The 27,915-nt window shown below is 39.0% G+C and overlaps 1 protein-coding gene across 1 annotated transcript; it reads right to left on the bottom strand.

The window, feature by feature from the left end:
• tpp2 (tripeptidyl peptidase 2) lies at positions 1 to 27,617 on the bottom strand. Its single transcript, XM_036557307.1, is given in 31 exon segments — positions 1 to 1,058; positions 2,507 to 2,626; positions 3,087 to 3,294; positions 4,401 to 4,531; positions 4,610 to 4,706; positions 4,797 to 4,948; positions 5,931 to 5,969; positions 6,764 to 6,842; positions 8,627 to 8,871; positions 9,308 to 9,445; positions 9,918 to 10,014; positions 10,351 to 10,388; positions 10,390 to 10,452; positions 11,488 to 11,604; positions 12,320 to 12,474; positions 12,593 to 12,699; positions 12,782 to 12,858; positions 13,327 to 13,484; positions 15,254 to 15,425; positions 16,032 to 16,147; positions 17,137 to 17,209; positions 17,211 to 17,386; positions 18,258 to 18,385; positions 19,593 to 19,669; positions 19,781 to 19,935; positions 20,511 to 20,674; positions 22,277 to 22,401; positions 23,738 to 23,842; positions 25,373 to 25,468; positions 25,687 to 25,815; positions 27,377 to 27,617. Coding segments are annotated over 31 exon segments (3,792 nt in total). The 5' UTR covers positions 27,542 to 27,617; the 3' UTR covers positions 1 to 968.
• Positions 27,618 to 27,915: the final 298 nt, after the last annotated feature.

Genomic DNA, 27,915 nt, shown 5'->3' on the forward strand with positions numbered 1-27,915 from the left:
AATTATATCAACCTAAATTAACAGTTTGCACAGAGACACACTCACTCGTACACTAACAAACACTCCCACACACAACAAACCGCACAAAGACAGCTATACTTGGTAATTTCACACTCATTAAAAAGGCATGACATGGACTCGTTCGATAGTATAAAAGCCCAGTCCAATTTACTCGATATACATGATTGAAAGCTGAGCTTTCAAGCCAGAACTAATATTTTAAGCTTTATAAAAACATGCATACATTGTACATATACTGTATATGAGGGAAAATTAGGTTTACATATATTCATATTGCCTTGATAAAGTCATGTGCGTGATGATACCTGTTTCTACATTTCAACACATCAGTTCAGACATTCTACTCTTGCTGTATCTTTGACAGAAAGCAACGCAATTGGCACTCCAAACCACAAAAAGGGCTCCGAGGAGCAGTTCTGGAACCGTGTCTACTTCAAACACTCTCTGTTTGATGGATGAGGTGGGGAAAAAGGTCCAAGGAGCAGAAGCTCCGTCCCCAAAACATATCGTAACATTGGTGATAACGGAGGACACAAAGAAAGGAAATGGTGTCGTCACCTCTTACACGCAAGTGTGACCAAACGAGTGAGGAGCTGTGTCGTTACGCACGGATGACAGGGAGGAATCTGAAACTGGGGAGCTGGGGAGCTGGGGAGTTGTGGAGTTGTGGTATGGGGCTGAAATGTGAAGCTTTGTGTCCCTTGAGAACATGCTGTGAAGGACAGTCCTCGACAGGGTGGAGATGTACAGCGTCGCAGAGTGACACTGCACCAAGGAAGGCATAGTGGGATCCAGTTAGGATCATGTGAAGAGAGGTGGTCGTTTCCAAACAAGGCAGCTTTGAAACACGGTACTGCATTCACAGGCGTGCATCCTGTCGTTAGGTGTATCAGAGTGCACTGGGGTCATGTGGGAAAACGGGGCATTGGGGAATCCGTGTACTTTTCCTAAAAGGGGGTGAAGTCTGAGGGGTACATGACGGGAAGCCAGTTTTCAGTGTAGGAGGCGCAGTGCATCCAGCCAAGAGACTTCATCAACTGCAACATAACAAAAATTAATTTGTCAAGAAACTTGTGAAGTTTTAACTTTCCTAAACTCATTCTGCATATTCTGCATATGTGCAAAATGACTAATCACAAAACAAATATTTGAGAAGGGGCAGTACAATTAAAATAGGAAATAAGGGTTGGTCCAAACAACACTTTACAGGCATTAAATACTCACTGATACTTCCAAAATAGCACTGCAGCTAACAAATATTTTAATTTTCAAATATTGTAATAAGAAAAAGTCAAGTTATGTTTCAAAAAAATTGTATCGCTATTTATTATTTTTTATTATTATTATTATTATTATTATTATTTATTATTATTATTACTACTATTATTTATTCTTAATTACATTTGTATATGGATTGCTGGTCATTTTTCAATGTTTATGATTTTAATGAAACAAGGTAATGGAAAAACATAACTGATACATGATTACTGTCATAGCAAGTAGCACAAAATGCTAATTCGGGGTCCTGGAACCACTGACCAGGCTGGCTAGCAATCCAAAACAGCAGGAAAAGCTTGTGGACTGTACCAGATAATTAAAACTGACATAACTGCCTCAAATTAGAGCTCTAACACAGACAGACTCAACAGTCCTACGTATCTTTTCATTTTAAAATATATTTATTATCAAATATTTGTTTTTAAAAGGTAATTCTACAGAATTCCACAAAAACGTCTGCATAATTAAATCTTTAAGATGCAACCAACAATATTCAGAGTTGCTCGATGTGAAATGCTTCCATTCTGGAGAAATTTACAGTCAGAGTTTAATGTCTTTAAAAGCTACATCACAGTTGTACATCACAAGTTAACATGAAACGGTTATGAATTTGCAGTGAATTTGATGAATTTGCAATGTCTAAGACATTGTTTTACGATAGTTTGGACTTTTGGCCTAAAATATTTTCTTTTGTATTTTAAGAGTCCATTCAAGGAAGAGAGGTACACGCAGGGTGAAATAATGCCCAAAGAAAACTCTAAAGACACAGAAGACACGTGTAGGTCCCCTGTGGTTTTGGATAGTGAATAAAATGGCAATATTTGCACTGTAGACATCTCAACGCCCAGTTCCCATCATGACCACTGTAAAGACATCAGAGCTGCTAAGATTCTTTACAATGAACCATTTCACATCTCTGAATGACTGTTTACGCCTCAATCATTAAATTATGCAGAAATTGTTGAAAATCTAATGGAATGGCCATGTGGAAAGCAGTGTAGTTTTTGCACTCCGAGGCGAGGTGATGTGAATGTGTGGCATGAATTAATGAAGTAATATGGTTCAGTACATTGTGACAAACTTTCCAAAAATCAAACAGAAAAAATAATACCAACGTTACAAATTACTTAAAATATTCGGGCAGCTCTATAAAATAACAGTAATAATATATTTAAAGATTGAGGAGATACAAAGGTAAATGTCCTACCTGGATACAGTTCTTCCAGTTTTCTTTACTGGGTTTGTCCTCTACTATTTTAGATGTGTATTTCAAGGCTCTTCCATACATTTTATTTGCTAAGGCATGTTTGTAGGAAAATGTCAAAACCTGTAGATAGAAAATGGCAATAAAAATAAATACACTGGTATGCAGCTTTAAGATTACTAAAAAAATAAAATGGCATGATATGAAGTTTTAGCAATAACTATTCAAATAATTAATATGACTGTTATTCTTCAGCAACAAGACTATGACAAATTTGACTTGACACATTCCTGATGTAACAGACTATAATAGAATGGAAACCAAATGTACAGTAAATGTAGTCTATAGTAAAAGTCCTCTGTTTCCATTAAGGAATAAATAGTACAGAATAAAGAATGTTGACAGCACTGGGTTAGTCCTATTCATGATTCTAAAGGTACAGTTATAGTTATTAACTATACAGGTTACAGGAAACAAAAAACCTTATGAAGGGCCGTATGATTATTAGACAGTACACTGAGTACTGACAAAAGGCAAATATCCTCTATAATCCTAGAGAAAATGTCTGTTTGGTCCCCTTTACCTTGGAGTCAGTAAGCTCAGCCCACTTCTGCACCTCCCAGAAAGTGTCGTTCAGGGCTTTAGCGACACCCTGAGGGTCTTCATCGGAGCTGCCCACCTCACTCGCACTGGCGCCCTCTTGGGCTGGAGGCTGCATAAGTTGGTCAGCCAGAGCACAGCCCTTCCTGCACAGAGCATCTAGCAGCGACGACTTCTGTTTCTCCATATCACTGCAAAAGCACAGAAGTATGGAAGAGTTAGGCTGCACGGTCAGCAGTCTACAACCTCATAGGTTTCTGATGAGCTGTACATTTTTTAAAGTTGTGTCTAAAATGATGAGCAGAGCTGTAGAACATTCTAAAATATTGTCGGCCATCACAAAGTGAAAACTGACCGTTTAAAATATTAACTATTTTACATTACATTGTTTTTTAGAATTTCTGTACTACCATATTACAGGTTCCCAAAAATGACCAATATGAGACAGCAATACACAGAATACATGCTTAGCTAACATGCACGTATGGACACACAGTGCACACAGTACAGAATAGTAGTCTGTACTACCATATTCTGAAAGATTCTAGAAAGCTCCAGCAAACAAAGCAAGAACATTTTACTTAAACCTCCATTACCAGATTTAGTAGTCCATGTTTAAGAGCATGCTAAAAATTGGTGATTGGACATTATGGTTAGCTTGACGTTAATATTACAGAGGAATTCCCTTTGAAGGGCTAATGGAAATTAAAATTGAACTCATGGCAGAAATTTCATGTGACCAAAAAAACAAAACAAAACAAAAAAAAAACAAAAAAACAAAAGTTAAGACAGTTTCTGGATTAAACATTGCTATATTTAGGGAAGGTATGGAAAGCTGGCATGTTCATGATTTCATGACGATATTTTACAGACATTAAATATTTAGTTTTCACATGCAAGTTAACTGTGCCTGAAGCATCTCTAAACGGTTTAAACATCCATTCGTGAGATATTTTTATTATTCTCTGGACGACGAAACAGTGTTAATCTGAAGCCCTGCTGAGCAAGCAGCCAGGTCCATGATGTACTTCACATCTAAAAAGCTGAAAATGAGTTTGAAAACACTGAGAAATTGAGCTCAAGGGATAATTTCAGTGGATCTCAAGGCAGACATCTCTACCAAATATTTGTATAAAATATTGTGAAGGGTAGTGTTACTGGTAGTGGTAGAGTTACTGAATGGTAATGTACTCGTCTACGGTGGGGAAAGTTGTCTTTGATTGGGTGGTCATGACGCTGTAAGATTACGCCTTACACGCCAGGTTTTTGCTTTTGTGTCTTAAGACCAATTTTATACCTCTTGATGGAGGCCGCATCTGGACGTGGGTCTGTTTTCATGGTAAGGTAGACCGCCAGAGCGGTCTGGTCAATCTGAGAGATCACAGTGTCTGCTGCTGCCACAATATCTCCCAATCGTTTCAGCCGCTCCTGTATGAAGGACATAACCGAGTTAGGCGACAGCATGTCATGTGGGTGTGTATCTAAGAAAGAGAGAGATAATTATACCTTCTCTGAATCAAGCTGATGCAGTCGCTGCACATGGAGAGGGAGATAATTTGAGAAGGTCTCCTTCAGTTCATCATACAAAGCACTATTGTCCAATCTGAGGGTGAAACATGGAAAGTGTGGATCAACAAGGGAAAAAAAATATATATAATTTCACAAAGAGGAGCAAAATAACTTTGGGACTGACTTTGTCATCCACTGGATCTTCAAGTCTCTGAGGGCTTCAGAGAATTCTTCCTTCACGTCCTTCTCCTTCTCTCCATCCTTCTCCTTCTCTTTTCCTCCATTCTTCGTTTTGTTGGGGGCAGAGATCAGGTGGTAAACGATTGGCACAACATCCTAAATGGGGACAGAAAACACATTCAACTTAATGGGCCACCTTCTCACTGCAGCTAAATTACCCATGAGCTACAGCAGCCTCAGATCCACCACGACTCCCTGATCATAAATAAACAAAAAATCTGAATGATTTGAACATCCACTGACCTTGTTAATCAAATAATTCACAAAGGGTTTGACGATTACAGTACTGTGCAAAAGTCAGAGAGCACCCTTCGGTTATTTAATTTTTCGTCAAAACGGTACAGTACGGTCATGAAGCACCAGTCAATCAATTTGCATTGTGGAAAAAAGCACATTTAAGAGAAAATTCCACAGAACCCCAACAACTCAATATAGTAATTTACGGATTTTTAAAGATGTGAAGCGTGGAGGAGAGTGGAGGTTGATTTTCTCGTCTCTCTCAAAGATGAAAGTACTGTTTATCTGTTGGGGACAGTGTTGGTGGTCTACCAGGTCTTGCACGGTTGTTAGGAGTTCTAGTTTCTCTGTATCATTTAACCATTTTTTGAACTCAACTTTTGAAAACTCCTGTTTTTTTTCCCTCTACTTATTTTTCTTTGACTTTCCCCATATGCAGGTGTACTACCTCATACCTAATCTCCTCCAAAACACCTGCTGAAATGTAAACTTAAATAACTGACTAGAAATTAAACAAATGAAGGGTGGTCTCTGATTTTGCACCATACTGTCAGTGTAACATCAGACTAATAGAATACATATCTGAGTGAGGAGTTAACAGCAAGAAGATGAACAGCTGACGTGACAAATATGGTCAAGATGTGATGTCTGGGTGTGACCTTGGAGCATTACAAGTCACATACAGAGCAGAAATGTTTTCACAAAAATACCAATGTGTTTATACAGCAGCGTATCACCTCACCTGCCGTTGAAACAAATGTGATATTTACACTCCTGTAAAATGTTGAATCATTCTGTACCTTTGAGTATTGTATTTATAGAACTCTAGCCCATCCAGTACCTTTTTAAATTTTCCTTGTCGTTTGGCTGAGGCTTGGCCCTGGTGGTCAGAATAACACACAATGAGGGAGAGAAGAGAAGAGAAAACAGGCACACACTTGGATACTCTCTCTCTTTTCCCTTTGCCTATCCTTCAGGGATTTTATGGCAAGCACTGATTTCATCCACGTACTCCCTGGTTTAAAAGACTTTATATTGCTATATCTAGAAGTCATCTACTGGTGCCTATAACAGAGTGGTCTCCTTTTGGATAAAGCATTCCAAGCTATGTCTAATCTGACATTGTTTTGAAAGATAGACTCTGAGAACTAAAAACACTTTGCATTTTCTTTGCTGGGAAACGATGTCTTTCACCCTAAAATCATTTGCTGAGTACAGCGCCTCTTAACTATCAGCGATGAAGCAACAGCAAAAAGATAAGACAGAACTGACAGAGTGGACACAGAATCAGAAGAGAAATCTTTTAGAAAATGTATTAAATTTGGCAAGTGTGAATAGCACTGAACAGATCAGAATGCAGCCTTTAATGTTGAAATGCATTTCGAAAAAGTCTACTTTCTTTGTCAGATCTGTAAATTGCGAATCAACATTCGGGCAGAGAGGAAAGAAAAAAGAATAAACAAGCAGAGGCAGGAGCTACGATGCATTCTCCCCAGTCAGAAACACCAGAGTTATGTGAACATCTACTCTCACAGGACAAAGTGAGTGCCAAGCAACATGCAAAACAAGGACAGTGTCACAGCTCCCTGATTGGTCCACATATGTGATGGGTGGAGCTCAGTGGCTGCAAAGCCACTAGAGAAAAAGAGGTTGACGTCAAATAGTGTCACTCACTGCTTTTTTCCCGTATTCACTCTTAGGCACGACCAGGGAGCCCGTCATGTAGCACCCAGGACCTGTACCTTTAGGGATCCTGAAAGACAAGAGAGGGAGTCACGGAAGAACCACCATCACTAGATTCAAAAACAAAGTTCTCCCAGAAGAGGAGATATAAATAAGGAGAAATAAAATTAAGGGCTCGCCTCAACTGAGGATTTTCTTGGTCAACCAAAAGGCCCTATTTTTTAATTACATTCTTTTTTTGTGTTACATTCTGCTCTCCACCATCACTCACTGTTATTTAGTGTCAGTTCAGGGTTGCCAGATTAGGTAGGATCAGCATGTTTAGGCAACTTGCTATGAAAGAGTTATTTAACATTGTTTAACAATGTTTTTTTTCATTACCTTAAAGAATGTCAATTAAGTCTTAATAAAAAGACCAATTAAAAAGTATAATCTATGGAATAGTGCAAAAATAATGACAATACCAATAAAAAAAGTTGTTTCTTCTAATCAGTTTTTAAAATGAAATGTGTATTTTCTTATTGTTAGAACATTCAAGATCACTATATTGAATGTTTTCAAAAATTACAATATTCAATATGTATCTTTGGTATCAAGTGCACTGCTTGACTGATGCACATGGACAAGATGACCCAACCACTGAGAATCCTTGTGGTGTCAATCAACTCTGACTGCTAGCCCAGCCAGTGAACTATAGGCTAACAAATACAACCAAGCTAGCATTAGAGCAATTCACCTCGGTTGTCAAAAAAAAATTGTAAGGAAAACAGTGTTTTTATCTTATTCAGCACAAAAGATAGATACTAGTGACACATTTTGCCCTTTCAGCCAAAGAAAAAAAAACCAAAAAAAAAACCATGAGCTAAGGTATCTGAAAAGCCAGGTGGCTACTGTAAGCTTCTGTAGCTTTTAGTATGCTGCCCCTATCTAAAGAGTCATTTCTGTTGTTTGAGTAATCCATGCTCTCCATTGTAAAACTGTTACTATCACCTTCAAGATACATCATCAGAAGGGTTTTTTTTCTAGTCTTTAATCAGAGAACGCTGCTCTCATTACTACTGCATCACCGCTATTAGATGGCAGTTTACAATAGATATACTGACAGTTTCATTTTGGTCCAAGTGTCCCTTTAACTTGCATGTAAATAAAAACAAAGCAAATCCATAAATAAAGAAATAGAAGTAGTCAACTGACAGAACCCGAGGCAGCCAAGAACGCTACATCTATTAGTTGCTGACTCAAAGAGGACAGCCACAGACAAAAAAAAAAACCTAGACAGGTTTATGTGACTAAGCCATATTGCATGTTGGAATATAACAGCTGAATCTGGAGTCTCCATTTTTGTTATTGAGATTAAAGCCCAATCCCATTTCACCCCTTGCCCCTACCGCTTAGCCCTACCCCTTTGTTTTGTGTGTTCACAGTGGTCTCATTTCATAGAGGAAGATTTCAACCACTACCTCTTGTAACTCGGTTCCATGATGCAATGCGACACTCGAAAACAAGGGGTAGGGGTAAAAATAGAAAATTGGGATCGGGCCTAAGTATGATTAGAGGAGGAATCAAACCCTAAATCAGCATTACTACTCAGACTTGCCAAGTACAAGATCTGAAAAAACCTCAAGTCTCTACTTTTCCATTTCATATTCGTTCATTAACTGGTTCTACAAATTCCTTTCAAGAGAAAATGCAAAAATAATCCATGGTTTGATTGGTGCCTTTAGCATCATAACTTAAAAACTCTTATTATAAGACTTCATAGGGTAAAAAAAACTGCAAATAATATTGCAAAACTACATAAATATCATAAACACGAATGAATATCAGAAAGACGCCTCATGTCTCATGACTCACTTGTCGTCCGGCAGGGAGGTGATGTAGAACGGGTGTGAGCTTCCTGGGACAAGGGTGAGGGAGTTAGCCTTTTTCTTAGCCAGCATGGCAGACCGATGCGTCTCATAGATGTCCAGGCTCAGCGTGTTGGAGAGACGATGGGACACAACAAAGGGCAGGTCCTTCAGCCGCTCCAGTTCACTCTGCTGCTCGTGGCGAACCTGCAGGCGGATGGTGTAATCCCCTTTCTCCAGCTTCAGAGAGTACTAGTGGGGGATGAAGGTAGGCGAGTATTTGTATTATGAGCAGGGCAAGTAAAGACAGATAATACAAAATCATATTGTCTGGGATTTTTCACGTTTGTTATTTTTCACAAAAACAACCATTGCAATTTTAATGTCTCACTCGTAGCTCACCGAAACACAAAAATTCTGTCGAGAGGGTGGATTATAAAATGTTCAGTTGATGCCTTCTGGTTGAAGAAGATATTTTATGATTTGAATTTGATAAAAAGTTATTGTGCGTAAAGCTGTTTTACATTTTTGCCATGTTTTGTCAGTGAATATTATCCAAAATGCCAACTCAAACCTGAAGATACAGAGTGTAAATCGAATGTAAAGTAATTACCCCAAATCATATACTGACCATGTTCTATGTATATTCATTACAAAATTTATATAAATAAAACTAAAAAAAATGTACCTGGTGAGGATATGCATCTCCAGAGCCCATGAGTCTCTTGTTCTGGTCAAAGAGGAGCCAGAGCTGACTGTCAAACTCCGACTCGTATAACAGCTCACACAATAGAGGACAGCTAGGGGTCACCTCTCCACTTTTAGGCTGTGAAACAAAGAGCAATGATATTCTCATATTCTTAACATATACATGGTGAACAAATATACACATTTTCTTCACAAAAAAGCACGAAACAGTACAGATAAACACAGAGTTGCCAGTTTATTGTATTTATATATAGTGCATACATTTATATACACAACTTTTGGGTACAACTGAAGGTGCAGTTATAAGGGTTTATAATTACTGCCAGAAGCACATCTACCCTTGCACAATTTATCTGTGCCCCTTTTCCCTATCCATCAGTGGGATCACAGGAGCAGCAATGACCACACGTGGAGGTCTCAGACTTTCTCACAGTTCTGGGTATGGTAGGTGCTTCTGACAAGATTGCCAATATGTGTAGGTACAACGTAGGAATGTGTAATAACCTTAGTAAACTGGCAAATCTGCATAAACAAGATTTTATATAGACAGATTTTCTGTATGAGAACAGAGTTGAGAATTGTATTCATACCTGATGAAAGTTATATGTGAGGACGATTTCATAAAGCTGACGGTTATTGGGCAAGATGTCTCTGAGGCCGAGTGCTTTTATTTTTGAACTTACTGGTCTGTGGAGAAGAAAGGACACAGGAGGAGAACATGTCGATAAATATTTTATGAGGATAAAGTAAGTAGTTGAGGCTCCCCATACACAAGTACTCCCAAGAGTGTCTTTTCTCTGTCCTACTGAGACATACTCATTTTTAAAAGTGTCTAGTGAGAGAGCATGCCATCCGCAAGTATGTTTTACAGCATCTGAGACTTTTTAAAAGGACCTGCCTTCATCCCTCAGTACTTGTTTAACAAGTCCTCCAGTCAATTAGAAAGTATTTCTAGCCACGATCACTTCTTAAAGACAGTGAGCCTTGTTCAAACAAACTCCTTCTGAGTATAGTTTAAGTTACCTGAGAGGCTGTACCCAGTTCTTTAGGGTGATGGTAGGGGGAGACTTCCTCATATCTTAGAGGAGATGATACTTCAAAACTAGAAATGCCTTCAGAAGCATGCTGGAGAGGAAAAAATTGGAGAATGTTAGTCTCGGAAACACAAGTTATTTAAACATTATACAAAACACACAGATCTTCTTTGAAGGATATTAAAGATTACATAGAAGATAATTAGTAGTGATGAGCATTTTCACCATTTCTGCTACACAAATACCCACATTTTTTTAAGTATTTGAATATTCCAAAGAGAAATGTTATATACACTCAAGTTTGGAATCACTGTTCAATGCTCAAATAATATAAAAACAATATATTCAATAACTGAAACAAAACTGTTTAACAATATTAAATGTTCAAGTCCTGTAACAACTTCTTACACATAAGAGCATTTAGTATGAAGCTTTTTATTAAACAAATGCAAACAAAAAAATCTGAATGTTGTAGATGTGGCCACTGTCCCGAATACTGACTCTAAAATAACTGACAGAGCTGTATAGCATCAGTAACTAAAATTCTTTAAAACGTGGTACTTAAACTCCTAAAAATATTTATAAAGCTGTAATTACACTATATTATTAATTGATAAATAACCTCTTGAAATAAGTCAGCAAACATCTAAAAATACGTTTAAATACCTAGTTGATGTTTCAATCTATACTCATCAATCCATCACAGATTCTACAATCTACATTTGACTATATGATCATGGTTTCTCTGTGTTTTAGACATATGTGATTTAACACACGACCAACTGACAGAACAATAAGTCACAAAACTCTGAAATTGCCATTATTTTATTCAAAATAATTCCACACACAGCTCCATTCAGATGTGGCCATTTCACTTAACATCAGATGCAATGTCAGCTTTTCCCACGTTCTCTGCAGTTCTGTCACATTCTCAGTTATACATTTTAATTTCAATAAGATAATACACTTTTTACTTCTTTATTCCAGACTTCTCATGCCTAATGTGAATATCTGATTAAGAGGAGTTCAGACAGATGTATATTTGAACAACCACTCCAATTCCTAATACTCAGTATTCTGTGGAAAACCAGGAGACACAGCTACGGTTTTAAGTGTTGATACTTACAATATGAAGAGGACAGGGAGACGTTTGCAGCCCATGGAAGGAAATGGTGTAGTCTATAGTGACGTCACCAAGACTGGCCCACCAACGAGCGATGCATACTTCTACTGTCCGACCAGGCTAAGAAGGATACAGACACACAATGCAGAGCGCAACACATTATTGGCTTAATACATTAAAGTAAATAGTCAAACAACAATCAAGTGTACAGTTTTTCCCTTGCCCCAAATGTAGATGATCAGCTAAGGCAAGCCATGCAGTGAGCAAACAGCGGAAGCTTAGGAGCATAAATTAGCAGCATGTAAACTGCTAAATCACAACACACATGCCTCTTGTACAGAGTAGCACTGCCAAAAATTTATATTATGGCATCATTAAAATTTTTTATGGTTTCAGCATATATCATATACATCAATATATAAATTTGTAAATAAAACCATTTTAGATACTTTAATTTTGGCTTATTATTCTGTGATGTGCCTTGTAATAACATTAACAACCAAAGTAAGTCTTAGATATTTTTATTGTGCATAAAAAGTAAAAACAAGTCCACTAGTCCGACAGATCCAGCAAAAACAATGCTAAACATTGGTTTACTTTGAACCTGAAATACTCGACAACTTTTTATTCAAAAATTGTGTTCCACCATAAACGGAGCAGCAAAGAGCCTTTTAATGATTCTACAAGTTACGTCTAGAATAAGTCACCTGAGCACGCTGAAAAGCTTCTCTTTTGCTCAAAACCTGTATACATTTAATTTTTCACTGAACTATAGATTTCATGTAGATTAACTTTAAAAATGAGCCATAAGATCAAATTAGAAGTGTTTTTATACCAGCACAGGGAAAGCCTCTGTCAGTGAGCCCTTCTCCAACAGAGAGGAGAACTTGTAAAACTCATTCGCTCGGTAAGCCTTCTGCTTCACCAGGTGCAGAGCATGGAGGACAAACTTAGAGGACACGTCACTGGAGTGAGATGTTAACGTGATCTCTGAGGAAGAAAGGGGGAGGGGGGAGAGAGAGAGAAATAGTGATTGACAGATCCGATGATGGAAAATCATCTTTATCTACCTAATGCCAGATTCTGAGTAAGACATCTCTCTCCCTACCTGCCCAGGAGGCCCCTTGAGGGACGGCGATAAAGTGGCGCCGGATCTGGCCTGGTCTAAAGTGTACCTCTGTGAAGGAGATCTCCTGATTCCGGCTCTCCGTAACTCTACACGGGAAACAGACACCAGTTACAAAAAACAACAACAACATGACAAGACAAGGCAGAGGATCATTTTTAAGGTACTTACTTTGTAGGGATTATAACCGTTATGGGGACTCTGAAGAGAGGACCAGCATTGGGAGCCGAAGTATCATATGCACACACCTAATGAGCCAAAAAAGACACATAATATTGGATTCTTTTAAAGCATCTACATTACACTGCTTTTGTGATTTTTTTTTTGTATGTAAATGTTAATCCATAACACAGAAAACACAATTTATCTAGAATTGGGCAAGTCCCTACCTTGAGTCTACTTAATTAAATTGTATTTTTATAATATACAGTTAATATAACAGAGTGGAGTTATAATTCATTCAGTAAAGAAATTCTATAGCAGTTTTTGTTATACTAACCGAGACGGTGTTCTAACCATAAACCATGTAAGGTTCTGCCATCTCATAAAAAAGTCCAAATGCTGGCAACGCCATAAAAAAAAATAACTAATTCTCTGCCGATAAAACTACAAGTCAACAATATCAGCTGATATTATCGATCAACTGATACATTGGTCAGGCACAAATCTTTACAGTGATGTTGATAATGGCCTTCAGAAAGTTCAGAAAGCATTACCTCAGTGTAATGCAGTCCCTCTCGTAGCCCCTGCGGGTCGACGCGGACATTAACGTGCCGACACTGGTTCATGAGCTCCAGGTGCGAAGGGCACTGTACCCAGGATGCGCCGCAGGTGAGCGCCAGGTGCAGCTGCAACGAAATCCGCAGGGAGTTCTCTACAGAGGCAGACAGAAAATTAATCACAGACATGCAAAAAGTGCAGTGAATAATGAGGAGACGGGCAGGTGTAACCAAGAACATAGTCTAACTAGTTAACATTCAACATTTTACAGTTGGTTACATTTTACAAAATATAAATGATGAATACATGTCAGACTCAAGCAGTCAAAAAAAGATTAGCCTAGTGTAGTCAAAAGAAATCACACTTGATCCAACTGGACTGGTCGTTCAACCATTATTCAACAGGTTTAGTACCCGTTTTTAAGGAGTTATCAGTCTATGCAGGACTGCCCTGGGATATATAAACTTGTTTCTGTTATCATGAATGTTGAAGGACTAATAACAAGAGTGAAGCAGAATGCAGTAAAGAGTATGCTGCAAGAGAAAAAGCTCATCACCATCAGGTATATAGATCAAGTGGTAATGAGAAGGATTTCGGCACTGCAATTACGGCTAGGCAGAGTTTATTTATTAATCATTTCTTGAATTCACAAGGTTTCTGACACAGACATACTGGTATCTATAGAATGGATGTAAGCATGAACTGATTCAGGCATAAAGATGATTGCTAGTCCTGTTTTTAGCTATGCCACATACTTTCACCAATATTGTAAAAAGATAATAAATAGAGCTGGTTATCAATGGCTGTCCTCAATAACTTTATGGTACAGACGGAATTACTTCAATACTATTAAGCATTGAAAAAAATCATTTTTTTAGTACCGAATTTCAGTAAGTAGGGAGTCTTCGCCGTATCAGTGAGCCAATGAGCATGCTTGTTCCAAAATCTAAATTACATTTTGTATGCATGTTTTTAGCTGCTTGATTAGTCTTTAATCCACTTGCGGACAGTAATTATACCCACTTCCAGCACCTCACACTCATTTCCTTTAAGCTAGATCAGGCATGTCAAACTGGGGACCTTCTGGGCCAAAGTGCTGCAGAAATTAGCATTTATTGTCATCCAACGCTCTGAATTCAGTTCAAGAAGGCCTTTTTAATTGATGATGAGCTGAATCAGGTGTGTTTAATGAGGCAGTCTGCTGAAGTCGGCAGTGGTTTGGCCCGTTAGGACGGGAGCCTGACACATGTGAGCTAGATCCACTTTCAGTGTGAAGTTTACACAAAGATCTCAAAAAAGTATAAGAATCAGGAATCAGTATGTGGTGCATGTATCTTTTGGTCATTCGATTTTCATTTCAAAACCAGTATTGAAAAACAGGACAATGGGCCGATTCTTGTTTTTAGTTTTGATAAATTTGGTCACTTTAAAGCATGTGTCAGGATTCAGTCCTCGTAAGTGTCCTTCAGCACACTGCCTCATTAAAAACACCTGATTCAGCTCATCAGCTAATTAGCAAGGCCTTCATGAACTGAATTCAGAGCGCTGGATGAGGGAAAACGATGATCTCCACAGCACTTTAACCCGATGGGTTTTAAAGACTAGTCAAAAACTACACATTCCCAGTTGCCAGTAGGACTATATATTACTAAATTCTTCATATTGATACCAACATTGATACAAATATATTTTTAATAGCTTCTTTTCAATTTTAACCTGAAAGTGGGTGTGGCCTAAACCAAAAATAAGTGTGAATTGCAGGAAGTGGGTATATTTACTGACCATAACAGACATCGACCGTAATTACTTACTTACAGAAAGTAATTTAGAGCGGCAATCAGCAGTCTAGATATAATGACTTAATTCAGTCTGTAAGGCACTTTAATTTCACGTGAAAATACACAGAAAGGTAGCAAGACTGACCAGTGTTTTCGGGGAAGACCGGCTCAACGCCCACTCCATGATCGGATGGAGTGGACACATGGATGGGGTCCCTGAGGTAGATGCCTCTGTGATTCCCAACAGTAACCGTGAAGCCCAGGTTACTGGTGGGGGAAGAGGCATGCTGCATGAGGTAGTCAAACGCCTTGTCCACCTACAGAGGAAAGAAAACAGTCAGAGCTTGCAGACACATTTAGGGGTTGCACGACTGTTCATTTTTATTAGACATCATTACTCTATTTATAAAAAAAAAAATATTTTGTGTTATGGAAGTCAAAGTATTGTATTGGTAGTTAGTGCTTATAGAGGCTGGGGCAGTTTGAGGTGCAAGACTGCAAAAGTTTCAGCCTCAGGTACTCTGTCCACTGAAGTACTCAGACTGTCTGATGTAAAATGCACTCTAAAATCATTGCGCACACTGAAAAAGATCTAAGAGCTAAAAGATCTGCACGTCAGTCAAATTGTGGTTCTTGAAACCTACCTGGTCTATATTTCAGCTCAGTTTTATGCAGTTTGCAGTGGAACTGGTTTAATCTCATGTTGTATTCCCATGCTAATATAGTACTTTGGGCTTGGCGTTTAGCAGAAAAGTTGATCTCTGTTCTTTCCTCTTGTTTGTCTACTGCTGTTTTTACCATTGCTGTATTTCAGGCACTGTTCTCAACTAGTCAACTGTTGCCCGCAGTGCCGACTAGTAGTTTTATCAGTTGACTATGCAACTGCTAGCTTACACAGACACACATACAAAGTTGTGAAGTACCTGAATTATACCATGGCCCTGCGCAAATACTTCAATGTCGTCCACTTTTAGGGTTGTGTTTTCCAAAGCACGTCTCACAGCTGCAACTGTGGGCCGAACCCCGTTCTGCTTCAGACCTGATAAACATGGAAAAACAACTCATTAACAACTTATGCACAATCACCCACAAACAATATTAAGTTTTTAACAAACTGGTGAATCTCATTTGCTTATTAAACAGAGTTACAATTAGAACCAGTCTGAGGATTAAGAACACGGTTAGATAAATGTTACACTATTTGTCCAAAGGTTTGTAGACGCCTGCTCCTTTAATATTTCTTCTGAAATCAAGAGTATTAAAAGAGAATCTGTTTCTCCTTTGCCACAGTAACAGCCTCTACACTTCTGGGAAGGCTTTACATTGGATGTTGGAACATTATTGTGAGGATTTGACTACATTCAACCACAAGAGCATTAGTGAGTTCAGGTACTGATGTTGGATAATTAATTCTGGATTACAAACACCACTCCAACTCATTTCGTAATTATTGGATGTAGCTCCATTACTCCAGAGAATGCAGGTCCACTGCTCCATAGCCCAGGGCTGGGGGCTTTATACTCCTCTAGCCGATGCCTTGTATTGGGCACAGTGACCTCAATGTATGTTCACATTAGCAGGCAACAAATCAAAGAAGGGAGACAAATCAAAAGGAGTCGAAGACCATATACAAGGTAAACCAATATAATGCATTTCAATCAAGTCTATGGGGCAAAACAGTTCCTGTCTGCTTAAATCCAGTCATCCATTTCATCCCACCTGATCTCCCAGGGCAACATCAGCATCCTGTAGTGACCCGTTAGTTTATAGTTTACATTTTCTTGGCTGAAGGAAAGTATATATGCCCATAGTTGACAAACTTGTGGTGGCAATAGTTAGTTGCTGCCTGCTAATGTGAACATACGGTTAGGCTCATGAGTAGCTTCTCCGAGCGTTACGTTCCATTGGCAATGCTTTTCTGTGGAGACTGTACAAACAACAGGTGCACCTTAAAGTAATGTAATTGAATAATTAGAAGGTGTGTGTATGTGGGGGGGCTCAAAAGAGGTCCCAGTCCCATCTTTCTACCTGAGAGTATGAGAGCAATGCCTCCACAAGCGTTGGGAGAGGACATGGATGTGCCGTTCATTAACTGAGTGCCCGCGAAGCGTCCAGTTAGGCACAGATGCGATGGCTCCGCCAGGGGCACTGATGCTAACCCCGAGAGCTCCGTCTGTGCTGGGACCTCTGGAGGACCAGGTGTACTGATTCGGGGGCAGCTTCTCCCTCAGAGAATACTCGGCTACCATCATGTCAGGGGTGACATACGCGCCAACACCTGCACACAGATCAAGAGAAGGCAAAAGAGGAGTTAAAGGAATAGTCTGGTGAAAAATCAGTCAAGTAGAGCTACCATACAAGCAGTCTATATGGTTTGTGGCAAATGTGATGGTAACTTGTGGGGTATAAGCTCCCATTAGCCTTGTAGCTACAGTGTAAAACTAAAGAAGCAAACTTAAAACTCCAAACACGTTTTGACCAAGCACCTACATTTAGATAAGGGTATAATCGTGTAAACTCGATTTTTCACTGAACTAACGCTTTAATGGACTTTTTACTGATGGAGATAGGAACCAGGGGTCACAGTATCTACAAAGCAAATATAGCCATTTTATTTACTTTGTCTTCTGAATTTTTATACATAAATGTTGATAATGATAAATCTGAGAAATAAATGTAAAAAAATTTTTGGGAGCAGAGGTAGGTAGAGTAGTTTAAACCCACACTCAACAGTATTAATGCTTGGGTAAAACAATGACTCAAGTAAAAGTACTTTCCCAAAACAAAAATAGGTAGAAAAACAAAGACATACTTAAGCACTGATTAACATATATAACTGTAAGGTAAATATAACTTTCTGTAAGGTAGCTTTTAAAGACATGAAACGATTCAGTTATCTGGTTCCTATCACCACCACTGCGCAAAACGTTCTATAGAACGAAGCATTTCACCTCGAACCACTCTGAACGAGTTTGTTTACAAAAGACTGAATTTTGCAGAAATTTTACAAAAATGTTACAAGAATTCCCCTTTAACTTGCAGCTGTGTTCACTCTGTCTGAAGCTCATAGAAGCTTACAGACACTAGAACTGTGCAGTGGTATTTAAATATTTCATTGACTGTCTTACCGATTGACAAAGATAACTGACCTATGACACTGCTTGTGGTTCCTCCAGGGCAGCCCACAGTGGAGAGGCACGGCCCGTTGTTTCCAGCACTCGACACAAAAAGGACGTTGTGTTTCTGCACTACCTCACTGATCACTTCACAGATCCTCCTGAGAATGCACACATAAACACATGACCATAATGACTCCTTACATTAAGACTCAGTCCCTACATTAAAGACAAGGGCCAAAGCTTATACTGCCATTCTGTAAATTAACTGGTATGATTTAAGACTGATATAAACATTCTTTTCTGGATATTTCAGCCCCACGGTACAGCACAGTCATACTAATGTTCCAGTACATCTTCAGTATGGTTAGTGCTGATAACAGACAGCATGTAATGTAATGAGTATATAAGTATGGTTGCAATGATAAGTGGACAGAGTTGATGATTAGTAAACACCAATTATGGATAAATATCGATATGTTGTTTTATTGCTGATGCTCTACAACAGGCATGTCAAACTGGGGACGATTCAGGCTAAAGTGCTGCAGATTTTAACATTTACCCTCATCTAATGCTCTGAATTCAGTTCATGAAGGCTTTGCTAATTAGCTGAATCAGGTGTGTTTAATGAGGCAGTGTGCTGAAGTCTGTACTGTTTTGGCCCGCAAGGACTACAGCCTAACACATACTCTACAACGACACCTCATTTTATTGCCAATGCCTTATAAACATTTTTTAAAAACTACAGACTACATAAAGCACCAGGGTGATATGGCTTCTATTGCTTCACTGCAGCATAAACAGGAAATAGCTTGTTACATACAGTACTGTGCAAAAGGCTGAGATGGCCATTAAGTACAAAATATTCATTGTACAGCATCAAGAAAGAAGCAGAAAAGCAAATATATTTAACAGAAAATTAAACAGAAGCATCAACAACTAAATATATCACATTTTCCAGTATTTACTGTGTCCACACTTTGCCTTTATAACAGCTTCCATTCTTTTAAGGAATTTTACTTTTAGTTTTTCAAAGAAATCCTCCTCCAAAGTTCAGTCTTAGAAGTTTAAGTGTATCTTCTGCTTCTCGGCTTCCAAATAATCCCAAACACATTTCGTGAGGTTGAGGTCTGGACTCTGGAGGGGTCAGTTCATTGTTCTGAGAAGACCAGCAGCTTCTTTTTTGATTTGCCATTTTTCTACTTTTTTGTCCATTTTTGTACTTTTGTCAGTAAAGGCTTCTTGGAGTTTTTCAGATCTGAACCAAGAGTGGAGTCAATAAAACAACTAATAGCTTCACTGTCAGCATTACAGAAACAACTGTAAGTTGCAGCCCTAGTAAGCAACAGCAGTTCCTGTGTGGCTCACCCTGAGTTTGGCCAATGAGTTGCCTCCCCATAACTGTAGTTCACAAGGTCACACTTGTAGTTGATGACCTCAATCATCTGAAAAGAGTAACATGTGAATGTGTTGTATCTTGCATGAAAAATGAGAAAAAGTAATTAATTTCACATTCCATTTCTATTTAACAACACCCCAGCCCCAAGAGCTCCTACCGCTCTTATGAGGCCCGTGCCCGTCTCCATGGTGCTCAGGCGAGTGTCTCCTATCTTCAGGGCCAGGATCTGAGCACCAGGAGCCACGCCGTTCCTTTCCGGCTCCGCTGGGAAGTGGCCCGCCGCAATGCTGGCAACATGAGTTCCATGAGCACCTACAAGACACAGCATCCACCAGTGAGATGGCAGACTTGTTTCTGGCCACATCCGCTTTTGGTTTGTAATTTTTAAAAAGGCCTATCATTGACGAATCTCTATAGAAGCACTGAAAAATACAATGATACCCCTAGTTTCATATTACTACAAAGTTACAGAGTTCAGGGTTTCCCACAGTTCTTCTTGTGGCCTTCCATGGATTGGGTAATGAAAGACCAAGATAACTGCTGTTTTTTTTATCTACAAGATACTTTCTTGTCAGATGGTCATTTAACACTCTTGTACCATGTAAGCCTTTTTCCCCAAAGACCTTCTTACAAAGGTTTAACATAAAGCGTCCCTGTGTTTCAGAAGACTTCCGTCAAGCAGCACTTTCCACAATGAAAGCTTCACTATCTCTCAAGAAGTGACTTTGCTAGCTTAGCAGCAACCAAAATTTACTGCCAAGGATCCAATCAACGTTCCTAACGTTATCGATTAGTTGTCGTAGCCCTTTGGCAAACACACCACAGGAACTGACAACTGCTCCACACTTATCTAGTCCTACATCCCTGATTGCGATCGATCTTCTCACCTCCACTTGTAACGATGCAGAGAGTATTCCCCTCGTCGTAGATGTTGATGGAGTAATTGAGCATCTCGGCGTCTCCCAGAGTGGCGTACTCCTGTCTCTCTCTGTAGGAGCTCAGCACAGTACAGGATGCCAGGTCTCCACTCTCCGATATATCCACCACTGCCCTGCAGGACAAAAACACACACTAGTACAGAAACCTTCAGACTGCTGTTTCATACATTCATGCGTTAACTGATTATGGCACATAACGTTAAATATTTTTATAGCATTTTTTTTTGTAAATACATCCCCAAAACTTCTCTCAACCCATTTTCACATCTTCATGAAGGTTGTGGTTTAAGACACAGTACAACATGAGCTATAAAAAACATCGTAAAAACATTCCTTGTGTAGCTAAAAGCAGCAGAATATAAACATACACTTTAGCTTGAAAATCCAAGATTAATAGGTATTCATACAAAATCAGAAATCATGAACATTATATTAAGTCAAGTTTAGTTATTCGACAGGGTCTGCTGCTCTCTCGTTTCCCCTGACAGTGTCCTCCTCATCTGACATCGTAAATGTTTATTTTAACTACAAGGCATGCACATGCACACACACCTCCCAATAACTTTCTGACTAATGTTATTTCAGTGCGGCACGTGCACTTTTTTTTATCCTGCCATGATCTTCTTATTACGATTACGGGTTTGACGGCAATAACAATTGTGTGTACAGCATCCACTCTAGCCCGTTCACCTTTGCAAAGAAGTTAAAAGCACCGTCCTCTTCCATGAAACCAGCAAGACAGAGTGAGGAGGGGGAACGAGAGGGATAAAAAACATTTGGTGTTGCTATCAATTTCCAGTCTCTTGAAATGATTGGCATCGTGCATTTGTCTTCCCTGGGAACTACCTTAGAGCTATGACTGATTTAACGCTTCAACTTCTGGTGTCACCAGCTTTTTGCATAGTTTAGACTGACAAATCATGTCAGCATACTTTGATGTCAAATGCGTACCTGTTATGCAAAATGTGCAAAGGTTGGCAGATCTGTTAGTGTCCATATGACAAGTCGTCACAAAATACATTCATATATAGTTAAACAAACAAATAAATAAAAAAATAAACACATTTTATCTGTTGTCTAAAATAACATTTTAAGGATGTATTTACAGAAGATACAAAAGATTTGAACGACTACTGACTTGTGTTTTTTAGCAATGTTAGCCTTGTAGCTTCAGGGCTAAACTACAAAAAAAGCAAAATTTCTCCAACCACATCTTGGTTGATCGACTTCATCTGGGGTACGGGGACCACTGTATATGACTGAGTTTTGCTGCAACATTCCATTCTAGTTTTAAAAGATCTAGAGTTGTCTTAAGATTTTTTAATTTACATTTACAACATTATGTAATTATATAGTTCTATTTACATAATTGCACAGTTGAACAATATTTACATTTGTTCTACATTCTGTACCAACAGATTTGTGTCTGTCAAGTACTTCCCACTTGGTGTTTTAATATCAGAACACGACAAAAAACACTGCAAAGGAGTAAAAGATTCTTGTTTTTTTTCTATAGCATTTGTCTGCAACATAAATGAACAATGTGAGATAAGGACTTTAAAGACTTACAGGCTATTTTAACCCCTTAAGGATTAAAAATTCTTGGGATTATAATTCAATTCTTTGTTGCTTCTAACCACTAATCAACATTCATATGCAACAAGCAGTGGCAACTATATTTTCCTAATATATTAAATCTTAAATCTGCTCCTGACCTCCAAGTGATGCCATCATGCCATACTATGCAGTCGTAGACTGGACCCGGGTCACTGTACTTCTTCTCCAGAGAACTCAGCAGCTCTGTGTGGCACTGCAGCTCCTCCTTCTGCAGCTTCTCGGTCTGATGTGCAAAACAGGCCAAATCAAATAACCACAAAATTTATGCAACAACTGTAAAAGCGATTACAGCTAACATTACTATTACATTATTACAGTTCTGTTAGAGAGTCCAATAATAAAAACCATATGACTGCCTGGAAAGACTTAGATCACTGCTGCTGTGTCATAAACAGTCAGCGACTTGCCTGAGGTCTTTCTGTCTCTCTCTCTCCTTTTATTTGTCTCACTCAGGAACAAGCAAGGAATGTTGGGCAAACTGTTTAGAAGTTAATGCTTGTATCGCTATGCTAAAATGTCAAATTATTTGTAGTGTGAAAATGTTAATGCAGGCAGGGAACAATGATTGCATTTTTTTTTTTAATCATAAAAATGTCAGCCTGCCACAAAACAAATTCCCATGGGCTACAGTACATAGAGAGATAACCCTGTATTCCTCACTAGATTCCAGCTACAAATAAACAGAAATTAACAGTTCTTTGGTGGCCTGGCCATCTTCCATTTCAGGAATAGAACTGGGTAACATAAATATTATTATTAAAAAGAACTACTTACAAATAAGCTCTTCTTACAACACATTTAACTCTGCTTTGAGAAAATGGCTCATTTTTTACATTTAATGAAAGAACAAACAACAACCATAACCATATGGGGCCTGTCTCACAAAGCACATTTAACAAGTTAACTTGCTTTACAAGTGGTGAAGTCATATACAGTCATATACATAAGTAGGACCACCAGGATTACATGAATTACATTATTTGTTTATTTTCTAAGTGAAAAAGTTAACACACTAACACTCTACAGGGAACGCACACTTTTTTCTATTTATTTCCTGAGTTTAACATTGGAAATGAAAATAAAATATAAAATGTGCCATACCTATGTGTTACTTAACATACAGAGATGTGTTGTGTGGCAAAACAGTGTCCAAAGTTTTCACATCTGCCACATTGTACCATCATCAACACTACATATAAAAAAAGTAATAAAAATTATAACTTGTTTACTTGTAAGACAAGTTTCCTCCACTGAAAAGTCATATTTTTGTGACTGACCCAATAAAAGTAACCCAAAAAAGGGTCCACCTCCAACAGTAAGCTCTCCCTGATTGGTCAGAAGCACAGCTCTGATTCGTCCATAAGCTAATAAAAAAAAAAATCCTGAAAGCAACTTGCCCTGAGCATGTTAGGTGTGCATCATAAGTTGCCATGGTGATGTGGCATGGTAAAAAATGATCCCCAGTTGTTAGACAGAACTAAGCCTACAGAAATCTCTCTACACTGACTGAGCTGGCAATGTTGGTAATGTTTTCACTGCTGTAGTGAAGCCACACCGACCTGTGAGGGGTTGGGGTGGGCCAGGTCGAACTCCTCTGCTCTGCGGGTGGCCTCCGCTAACGCAGCTCTGTGTGCAGGATCCCACATCTTCTCCTTCCGCTCTTTCTATTTTACACATACATAAAAAATATTAAACACATTCATCCACTTTTCCTGCCAAACACTTATGTGGCTTACTTGTCCAATTTTCATTTCATTTTAGGGATTCATAGAATAACAGACTAAAGTGCTCCTTGAGCCGGATTATGCCTGTTCTAGACTACAGGCCTGTACTTTTTTAAAACCTTGCTGATTTTGAAAATAAGAGAGACCCCACACATAACGACAGATATTGTGTCCTTCAGTCATCGCATCCCCCACATCAGGGTTATTATAGTTATAATATTTTTAATAGCTTATTTTTTTCATTTTTTGATTTCAGTTCTGTTTCAGTTAGTTTTAAGGGTGCACTAATAGTTTTAGTTTTGTTTTTATTTTCTAAAAAGTAATAGTTTAAATTGTTTTTATTTAGTTTTAGCATTATGATAAGTGCTGATACGTGATAGTAGGTATTTACTAAGAGTAGACTAAAATTAACACAGAAGGGATCCACTTCTAAATGCTCATTTGGACGCTTAAAAAAAGTTTTGCATCGGACATTCATATCATTTTGATTTAGTTTTTGTGTTTTCGAAAACAGATGTTCTTTATTACACACTTGTTTTAATAATAGTTTGTCAACTATAATAAGCCTGCCCCACACAACAAGATTTAGGGAAAAGCAAAACACAGCATACTTTCAGATTACGCCACCAACAATGTCAAGTACTTAATCCTAATGTTAAACTGAGCTCTCCTTTCAGTTTGGGTCTTACCAATTAGCAGCCTCACACAGAGCATCACAACCAACTAACTTACCGAATAATTAATTATAAATATTGAACATTCAATATTTTTTATTCAGAGTCGAAAACAATTGGTCTGTGAGTAGATCTGAGGAGTAAAAATATGATGATATGCACAACAAACTACAGGACAATCTGGAAAGATAATCATTTAAGACCTGCCTGCAATTGGTACAACTTTTGTGGAGGAGTGAATCTGCCTCAAAAACAGCCCAATTTTCATGTAGTGTTGGCCAGGAATTAGTTTCACCAGATGAAGTTCTGTAATACATCGGATAATGTATCTGCGTAATTTCCCCAAATTACTACAAACAGGCTGGATTGAAAAGTTATAGCCTGGATGTTTACATCACTGATACGCCACAAGACACATTCACTAACAATAACAACATAAATTTTTGCTATTACATTACAGGTTTTGATATTACATTAACGTGAGCTCATTTCAAGAATAGCTGCTATTATAGTGGGAGATCTGAAATTATCAGACAGGTAAAAGCTTTGGATTTTGGAGATTCACACTGGATTAAAATCGTCAGAAATAAATTAATTCCCCTTGTAAAACTATTTGTTTGAATAGGGCTTAAGCCTTACAGTAGCTAACTAAAATACCTTTCATTGAGCAATAGCTTTAAGTAAACCTTTTTCAAAATGCCTTTTGGCTCTGAACAATTTGAATAATATGTGAATAATATTTGAATATTCCAATACAGACAATCATCTCTGACAGAAGGCTGTATATTTAACTTACCTGTATTCTCTCTTTAAGAGCCTTAGGGAAAAAGTCGTAACCATTCTTAACCCCGATGTGATATTTCCCAGAGGGATTCACCCAGGCAGGAGGGATCTGCAAAAACACAGAACATTTGAAAGCTAAGCTAGCTAACCAAGGGCTTGGGAGAATGAAACTAAAGCCTACATGTTAGGCCCAGTGCAAACATGATGTATGCAACAAGATACTACAGTGATTGAGTTACTGCAGTGATGCAACACGAGAAGCTGTGTTTTGAAGAAATCTGGCATATGGATGAGTTGAGGATAAAGCGCTGACGGCCAGGCTCCAACCTTGAGTGTGCGTCCAGAGAGTCCAGCCACTGTTCCATCCTTGGGCTCCACCACCGTGGACATGTTGACATCTCCGCTGCCAGTTGTATCAATGATGTCCACAATCTTCGGCTTCCCCTCTGTTGTGGTCTAGTTGAGACATAATTTACAGAAACACATAATTAAATCGCTTCTTACACATCATTGATACACAACATATACATACATCTTAGTTAAACTGGGAGACCAAAAAAACAAAGCGAGCAGACCAATGAAGCCACCGTTTCAGCTTTTAAAAGGGCATTCCAGCATACGACAGGCATTTAATATTATATATTGTGTTATTTAGCGCTACGCTGTATCCCTCATTGGTTTTAAGATGATTTTTTTTTGTCCTTGCATTTTCACCCATTAATGTCCTCTCACTACACTACCCAGCATGCATACAGACAAGATATTGGGTTTCCCAGTAGTAGTTCCATTGATCAGGCTTCCTTCTTTCTACCTTCAACATACATCATTTAAAGGGGGGTTTCCTAGTCTTTAAACTGGAAAATCTCACTCTTGTGACTATTACAGCACTGCTGCAGAAAGTGAGTCAGCATATTCACAACAGATGGTAGCAATGGTTACATTTTTCATTCTGGCCAGGTTGCCCCTTTAAGCCTTTAAACATAAGTCTGTGTTATTCAGCTTTGGTAAGATCTCATAGTGTTAGTCGCTGCCTCATCTTTTCAAGGGCCAAGGTCTTGAATGTCCATGGCTGTAGCAGTGTCTCCAAAAAAAAAAAAACAAAAGAAACATCCTATGATTTCGGGAAAGTGACTATTCGAGGGAATGAGAAAAGCGTGACAAGAAGTCTTGACAGTTGGGGTGAAATCTGGCAACAGGTGCTTGATCCTCTTTCAACTGTGTGTGCCAAAGCTGGTAAAGTTCTAGCCTGACAAACATTAAGAGTGTTTTGGGGCCTCACAGCGAGCTGTAATACCTCAAAAAGTCACTTTATTGTCGTATTTGAGTTTGGCGTGAAGTAATGTATCAAAGCGGCACTATTTCGGGCGAAACAGGCTAAATGTCCATTCACAAAAAGAGAAAACAGACAGCTACGGTAGTTAGCAAACAAGCTAATTAGCCTCGCTGAGACTGCATTGCTTTGACAAGGCTGAAGTTAGCTTCCTAGTCGAATTTTTCCGTTCCACCTTAAATGGTACTGCAGTTATCGTATGGTGCCTGAGGCGATAGAATGTACCTGCCGCACCACTTAAGGTGGAACGGGGAAATTCGAACAAGCTGACCGGCTTTGTCTTGCTTTGTGTCAGTAACGTTAGCCACTCGTTCGACATGCCTGGGGTAACGATAACTAGAATGAAACACTATCTTTAGACTAGGCAAAGTAAGCACAAGCTGTCTGAGGCTACATAGCACTGCTGAGATTCAGTTCTTCGGTTAACGGTAGTAGCGCTACAGCTAAGCGGTTAGCCGACTAGCTAGCATCACTTGGCCGTTGGTGATGACACAGCTTATGGCTTCACGATATTAAAACCTCGGACTGTATACTGTGTGACGAGACCGAGCAGGGCTGAGCTAGGACTGCTTCTCGTCCTTTAAACATAAACGCCGATGTGTGGGCTGTGTGATCGCAGTGTGTTAACGCAGAGCTGGAGTCAGTCATGCGGCCTGCTTCATTCAGCAGCAGCGCTTTCAGTTTAACCTGCATGCCGGGCGCCCCAGGGTCCACTCCCGTGTCCAGGACGGCGATGAGCACGCCCCGGCCATCGTAGTCTGGAAAGCGGGTCAGGAAAGAAGCGGCGCCGGTCTCTTTCTTCGGGAGCAGCCCGTGTAAAGGGAAAGACTCGTCAGCGGAATGAGTAGCCATGACCCGACCGGGGGGTGAGGGAGGAAAACAATAAGCAGCAGCGGCGGCAGCAGCGGCGGGGTGGAGCTGCGGAAAGACTGGAGCGGACAACCCCGAGAGTGGGCCGGATTCTTACAGGAGAACTCCACCGAATTTTCAAAATTGCACCTCTAAAACATCCCTCAGAGATTACATGGAATGGTTGTGAAAACCATGCCTGATGTCTGACATGGACTTTTGGTCTAAAACATATGTTAAATCAATTTATTTTAGTCCATTCATGGTGGAGGGGTACATGCAGAGTGTTTTGAAGAAAAACAGTCCCCAAAGAAAACTTTTGTTTTTAGATTTATCACTATTTTACCATCATCAACAATACATATGAAAACTCCTGT

The sequence above is a fragment of the Colossoma macropomum genome, unplaced genomic scaffold (genome assembly GCF_904425465.1).
Source record: "Colossoma macropomum unplaced genomic scaffold, Colossoma_macropomum, whole genome shotgun sequence".
Classification (NCBI taxonomy): domain Eukaryota; kingdom Metazoa; phylum Chordata; class Actinopteri; order Characiformes; family Serrasalmidae; genus Colossoma; species Colossoma macropomum.